The following is a 6,773-nucleotide window of genomic DNA, read 5'->3' as shown; positions in this document are numbered from 1 at the left end:
AAGCGTACAGTATTATATAGAGACATTATTGCATGGAACTCGCTTCCATCTCATATTGCTCAAGTGAACAGCAAACCTGGTTTTTAAAAAACAGATAAAGCAACACCTCACCCTACAACGCCTTTCCCCTATTTGACCTAGATAGTTTGTGTGTATGTATTGATATGTAGGCTACATCAGCCATTTTTTTAATGTAATTCTGTCCTTGAGCTGTTCTTGTTTATTAATGTTCTGTTTTATGTCATGTTTCATGTTTAATGTGGATCCCAGGAAGAATAGCTGCTGCTTTTGGCCTCCTGTCAGGCTGTATCAAACAGGAGCAATGAATATGATTGCAAGTATTTAAGAATAAAAAAAGGAACCATAAAAGCTCAACGTGTGTGCATGGTACGATTTGCCATGTACGCATGAGTAGCACTATGAACCTGTATTAATGTCCACATGACAAACTACAGTACAATATTTCAAATATATTTTTGTATTTGTATTTTTATTTAAGAAAAACAACTTTCACACTTTTTTTATCCATGTGATATTATCTAAGTTGTTGTGTCACAATTCTGGTTGTATTTTCAAGAATCACCAACAGGTGGAGTTCTGTCCTCATGTTTTCAAATGGTCTATTTCAATCGACCCTCAATGAGAAGACACATCTCTGTAAATGTCAAATCGATGCGTACGGGATCCATAAAACATGTTCCTTTGTTCTGATGCTACCAGGGTAATCTGCTGCAGTACATAGGTCAAGTCATTGGGGAGTCTGCGTTAGCCCCTCTGTGTTCAGTAGATTCTGTCCAGCCAATGCACCCAGAAGGACAGCATCCGAACCAGCTGGATTTCCCCCCACAAGGTAAGGCCAATACGGGCTGGAGAACAGTAAGGGAAGAATGACACAGCTCTTTCACTTTCCATAGTTAGGAAAGCAAGAACAGGAACTGAAACAACATTGCACACGGGCAGGAGGAGGATTATCAGTGATGGAACACAGAAAGATTTTCAACTTGTATTACTTGCTGTTTTAACAGACACGATTTACGTTTTTTTTTTAAAAGGAAAACATAGCACAGACAGACCTATACGGCAGAGGTTTAAATGCAAGGTGTAAGTGTGTTATCACATAGTGACAAAGTACCCTCCTAGAAGCGTAGGAGGTGAGAGATTCTTATGGAGAAATGTCCGAGTCACCTCACTCACTGTAACTTCTCCATGTTAGGGAGAAAGGGCAATACACTGAACAGGTTAATAGGTCATGGTGTTTCGTGTGCAAACAAAATTGCAAAATGCTAACCCCCCCTCCCCCCTCCATTACACACTTCCTGGCAGAAGCATAGATACTTTTGTGAAAAACCACAGACAGTTCTTTGGAAAGGTTTTTTCTTCTGTATCATACAGGGCACAATACAGTTGAATACAGAAAACAACACACCTGAGCCTCATAACATGTGTATATTCTGGCCTACATAGTTAATAACAATACAGTATCATAGGCAGAGAAATCCCCAAAGCCTGACGCTAAAGTCATTACAGCACCCTGCAGTTTGAACAGCAGGGGTTTACTCGATAGGGCATGACCAGCAAGGGCTACCAGCAATCCTGGACATGATTCATACCTCATCAGCATCAAACACTTCACAAAGTGGATCTTGGATCTTCACCAATCAATGGAACTTCACCCATCAACTCCAGTATCGGCAGAATGAAATCAGTACAGTAGTCTATGATAAGTAGGGTGAACAATCTGTGTAGAACGGCATTTAGTGGATAACTGCTCAGGGTATCATTGCAAGATTTTTGCAACACAAAGCAGAACTTCTGATATACTGTATATTTGAAGCTGATATTTACATCTTTCATTGTATTGTTAGGTTTTACTTTACATTATTGTGTTTGTCATAAATTTGAAGTTTATCCAGGTGACCTACAAGTAATTGCCAAAATAAAGGAAACACCAACACAAAAGTATATTTATTTTATAGACGGGTTGGATGTTTAGCAACAAAACCGATGTGTGCCCAACTATAGGGCAAAACAGACAGGGTAACTTAGATTGTTTACAACATTTAACCTGTATTTAGTCTCCAAATATGTATAAATTGATGTGCACAATGTGCACTTGTTGTCTCTCAAATACATTGTTGCAGTTGTTGGTTAGCTAGCTAGCGAATTTTTGCCTTTTAAAAATTTGAGCCACCTATGATTCCCCACGTGGTAGTTTCTTGTCATTGTTGCTAGCTATCTGACCATTCAGAATCATAACACCACACTGACTTTTGCCTCATTGATGTGCGTGCATCATTCTCGAGGCGTTGTCAGCCAACCCGTCTATAGTGCATTGGTTCGCCACAAGCCGCCAGAACAGCTTCAATGCGCCTTGGCATAGATTCTACATCTGTCCGGAACTCTATTGGAGGGATTGTTGATGGTGGTGGAAAGCGCTGTCTTAGGCGCCACTCCAGAATCTCCCATAAGTGTTGAATTGGGTTGAGATCTGGTGACTGAGATGCACACACACACACACACACACACACACACACACACACACACACACACACACACACACACACACACACACACACCCTTTCAACCCCATATACTCATTTGAGACCCCTCTTTCAAAGTCACTGAGATCTCTTCTAGACATGGTAGTCAAAATAATGGGCAACTGGGCATTTTTATACATGACCGTAAGCATGATGGGATGTTAATTCCTTAATTAACTCAGGAACCACACCTGTGTGGAAGCACCTGCTTCCAATATACTTTGAATCCCTCATTTACTCAAGTGTTTCCTTTTATTTTGCCATCTGCTTGTAGCTCACCTCAGATGTTTTCACAGGCCTAACATGTTTTTGAAATCACTGCACTCGGAACTGTTGACCAAGGCTCAACCATTTTCATTACCACTGCTGTTGTTTGCCCCTGCCATGTCTCCTCTTGATGTTTCGAACAACCTGATGAGAAAAATAAACATTAATATAAAGGCAGCGTCTTTGAGTGGGAAATTATGGGGACAACTGTTTAGTGACGGCTCCCGCTTTGAGAGGAAATGTTACCTCACAGAGTGAATCATCATCCATCTATTAAACTTTTACTGCAGTGGGTGTCACGACTCCCACCGAGGGTGGCTCCCCTTCCCGTTCGGGTGGCGCTCGGCGGTAGTCGTCACCAGCCTACTAGCTGCCACTGATTTTTTTCCTCCCCCTCCTTGTCTGTTTATTAGTTATACTCGTTGTACACGCGTGTAGGTCACGGTTGTTCGTGTACGTGAGCTGTTTTTTGATACTGTTTAGTTGCCCTGTGTTTTGGGGTATTTGTTTTGAGTGGCGTCTGTTTTCACCTGGTCGGTGTATAAAGATGTCGCGCTACTCTGAACTCTCTGTCTCCTGCATCTGACTCCTTCCTCCACTACACCCCGGGCATTACAGTGGGGCGAAATCAAGGTCTTGGTCGTCTTAAACAAATCTACTTTGAAACAAACGTATTCACCTCACAGACATGGTTATGGACTTTAAAAAAAGAAGACACCTGTACCATGTCAGATAAAGAGTTGAAATGTATTACATTTTGAGTTTACATCCCAATAATACACTTTACGTACATCACAGAAGACTGAAAAATAACAAAAACGTTTGATATAGAAACACCGGATTTCCTGCCTATTGTTTTATTTCTATGTTTATTAACTTTGAAATTCTGAAAAAGATTAATAACACTCTAGCCATGAGGCCACTAGGTGATTTGACTGCAGGAAAGGGCAACGTTACCTCACATAGATTGTCACAACCGCTGCAGTTATGGAGTTTGGATAGTTCTATGTCATGAAAACAACTCGCATGATTACGGTAAGTACCCTCCACACTCACTAGTTCGTGTCATTGTAGCTATGGTAAATCTGAGGAGGTGAAATTTGAGAAAACCCAGTAAATTAGCCTATCAACTACATATTCTGCTACAACGACACCACATAGGGTTAAAGGCTATAGAAAATATATTGATTTACCTGCATAGAGATGAGACAAAGAGTGATTTTGACAAGGCCAAGAATCAAGAATCCACATAAAGTCCATATGACAGAGACCTCCACCAAATGCATGGTACACTGTGGGGTAGTGTGAGTCACTCCCTGCCATGCTGTCCCTGCCACTGTAGTCTGGATACCACAATCTGTGGACGTGATTAAAGTCAATGAGACCAGGAAAGTTACAGAATGCTCTGTTATTCTCTGGACCTGTTACTGTACTATGAAACCTGTATTTTTGCTTGGCCCAGTGGCTTTTATGGGGATTAAAGCAATGTATCCAAACAATCAATCAATCCTTCATCCCTCGTCATACCTAGGTTATAATACTATTCATTTCCATAGCCTACTCTAAGTCAACCCACTATAGTGAGTAATAGTTTACCTGTAGATACACTGAGGGTGACTTTTGACTCTCTGTTGGTCTGTCCTATGTTGGCCCTGATGAGACACAGGTAGTTCCCTGCATCCTCAGGTCTGACTCTGGGAAGGACCAGACTGTCCTTCATTCCAAACCTGGCAGGTCGGGGAAATTCATAGAACTGCGGCTTCTCGTCGTCACTTCTTCTGATAATACCAGTCCGGTTGTTCAGCTAAACACAGAGAAAAGAAGATTGTATTTATTGTATATTGATCTATTCTGTTATTTATCAGAGTTATTTTACCAGAAGAAGGGATTAAAATGAGATTTAATGTCTCTTACAGTAAAATCTATGAAATTGTTGCTTGTTGCGTTTTATATTTTTGTTCAGTATAATATGTAACACTAGTTACATCAGATCAGAAAACCCAAAAAATATTTGCCATTACAAAACTACATTATATAGTTTGATTTGAAAGATTTCCTTCTCACCTACTCACATCATCAAAAAATACCCAAATGTATTTGAAACAGAGGCATTCACTGATGAAATAGGTTAAACACAGTACCAATGATGGCCTACTGTAGCCTACCTTATACCATGTAATGGATCGATAGCTCTTATCCTCGATAGCGTCACACTTCATAGAGATATCTTCATTGCAGTCTACTTGGATTACTAGACTCTCGGAAAGGACTAAACTGGCCATCATATACACTGCTGTAACAAACAAACACACAATTAACACACGGAAGACAACTTTTCAATTCTAATGTGTGCCTGAGGAAGAAAGATTGTTTGGTTCAAACTAACATTTTTATTTCACAAATATGATTTATTAGGTACGTTCTGACACACGCAACATTCTAACCTTCTAGGCCTGCATTTATGGAGAGCGTTGTGAAAACCATCTTTATGATAATAATGTTACAAATGTATTAATTTGACAATAACTTTGTTTATAATTGATTAAACAAATTCACACTTACCCCAACCCACATTAACATGGAGGCATCTCTTATACATCTTTTGCAGCAGTAATGACTAGAAGACCTGCTTTATAGTAGCAGATAACCGCACAGTTATCAACAGGATGTAGGTAGGCTAGGGCTAGGTTGTAGCCTATTTTCAGTTCTTATTTCCAAACAAGAGTTGTTGAAATCGGAAAAATAATATGCGCACACACACACGCATGCACACTCACCCACTCACCTCTTCCTATACACAGACTATGCGCAGCTGCTAGGGGGCCCCAATCCCCAAAAAAAGGGTTTTAGGAACTCAGTCGAGGTCTCAACTTACTGTTGAGAGTTAGAATAGTTGAATACACAAGGTGCAATTTCGAATTTGGTTGTGTATCAACACTTTTTCTCTTGTTATGTCACACACAGTCACTCACTCAGAAATGAGTGAGCACTAAAACGTTATGCCCACACACACACACACACACACACACACACACACACACACACACACACACACACACACACACACACACACACACACACACACACACACACACACACACACACACACACACACACACACACACACACAGAGAGGTAAAAGTGACTATATCATGCCATCATGTGGCAGTTATCTGTAAATGATTCAATGCTGTTTGATTGCCTGTGATTCAATGTTATTTCCAATACTTCAAAATACAGACTATGGCTTTATCGTTTGCTTTGATAGACCAGCAAGAAAGCAAGCTAAGCAACCCAACTCCCTCCACTCAGGAGTCATCATGATACAGAGCAGGCTGTCTCATCCTGTTGTTTTCATCCAGAGGACTTCCCCATTGTCTCTCCTGAACCATATTATTTGAACGTGTCGCTCTTGTTGACAAAAGAGGTATTCAGATATGAGTTATTATTAGGAGACTGACTTTATGGAGTGAGGCCTTTGGGTTCCTACCATCTGGATAAACAATGCCTCCTCTTTCAGGAGATACTGACACAATGAGCGACAGGGAGGGAGGAATAGCGAGCTGCTGCTGAGGACCAAATAAGATCAATGGAAATGTGGCCACTTCCTATTAAATGTTGGTCGTTGCAGCTATGAGTGTTTACACATTAGCAAGAGGTTTTATTTTTTATTTTACCTTTATTATACTAGGCAAGTCAGTTAAGAACAAATTCTTATTTTCAATGACGGCCTAGGAACAGTGGGTTAACTGCCTGAGCAAGAGGTGGTGATCTTGGAGCTATAATGCTGGATAAGTTTATTCCATTTTTTCCCTGCATGATTCCATGAACCTTAGCAATTTCAGAACCCAGTCCTAAATCTCACGTGTGCTGGACGTTTATGTTAAGTATGTGTAACCATGTGCGCTGAGAGTTGGGAAGCAAGTTCAGGGAGTGTTTTAATAAATAAACACAACATAATACAAC

The 6,773-nt window shown here is 40.5% G+C and overlaps 1 protein-coding gene across 7 annotated transcripts; it reads right to left on the bottom strand.

The window, feature by feature from the left end:
- Positions 1–471: 471 nt before the first annotated feature.
- LOC115102408 (uncharacterized) lies at positions 472–5,739 on the bottom strand. Of its 7 annotated transcripts, none has more exons than XM_029622330.2 (7): positions 5,593–5,739; positions 5,370–5,436; positions 4,973–5,097; positions 4,404–4,611; positions 4,001–4,164; positions 2,902–2,951; positions 472–866 (listed from the first exon to the last, which is right to left on the bottom strand). In XM_029622330.2, exons 2-7 carry the CDS (start codon positions 5,404–5,406, stop codon positions 749–751), a joined length of 702 nt encoding a protein of 233 aa, XP_029478190.1. In that variant the 5' UTR covers positions 5,407–5,436; positions 5,593–5,739; the 3' UTR covers positions 472–748. The 7 variants fall into 7 exon arrangements, with proteins under 7 accessions (XP_029478190.1, XP_029478189.1, XP_064861526.1 ...); XM_029622329.2 differs by having other exon boundaries at positions 4,973–5,100; positions 5,593–5,737; XM_065005454.1 differs by lacking the exon at positions 5,593–5,739 and having other exon boundaries at positions 472–2,495; positions 4,973–5,100; positions 5,370–5,569.
- Between the last annotated feature and the right edge of the window lie 1,034 nt (positions 5,740–6,773).

This window comes from Oncorhynchus nerka, linkage group LG20, assembly GCF_034236695.1.
Source record: "Oncorhynchus nerka isolate Pitt River linkage group LG20, Oner_Uvic_2.0, whole genome shotgun sequence".
Lineage (NCBI taxonomy): Eukaryota > Metazoa > Chordata > Actinopteri > Salmoniformes > Salmonidae > Oncorhynchus > Oncorhynchus nerka.
Note: the sequence above shows the minus strand (reverse complement) of the source record. Positions and strands in the feature narration are given on the sequence as shown.

What these genes read in the sequence shown, in the direction of transcription:
- LOC115102408 (XM_029622329.2), bottom strand. Translation starts at nt 5,406, where the DNA reads ATGTATAAGAGATGCCTCCATGTTAATGTGGGTTGGG. An exon ending in CCATGTTAATGTGGGTTGGG is followed by an intron (nt 5,101 to 5,369) that starts GTAAGTGTGAAT and finishes TGTTTGTTACAG; the next exon opens with CAGTGTATATGATGGCCAGT. An exon ending in AGGGGCAAACAACAGCAGTG is followed by an intron (nt 867 to 2,901) that starts GTAATGAAAATG and finishes ACTGTTCTCCAG; the next exon opens with CCCGTATTGGCCTTACCTTG.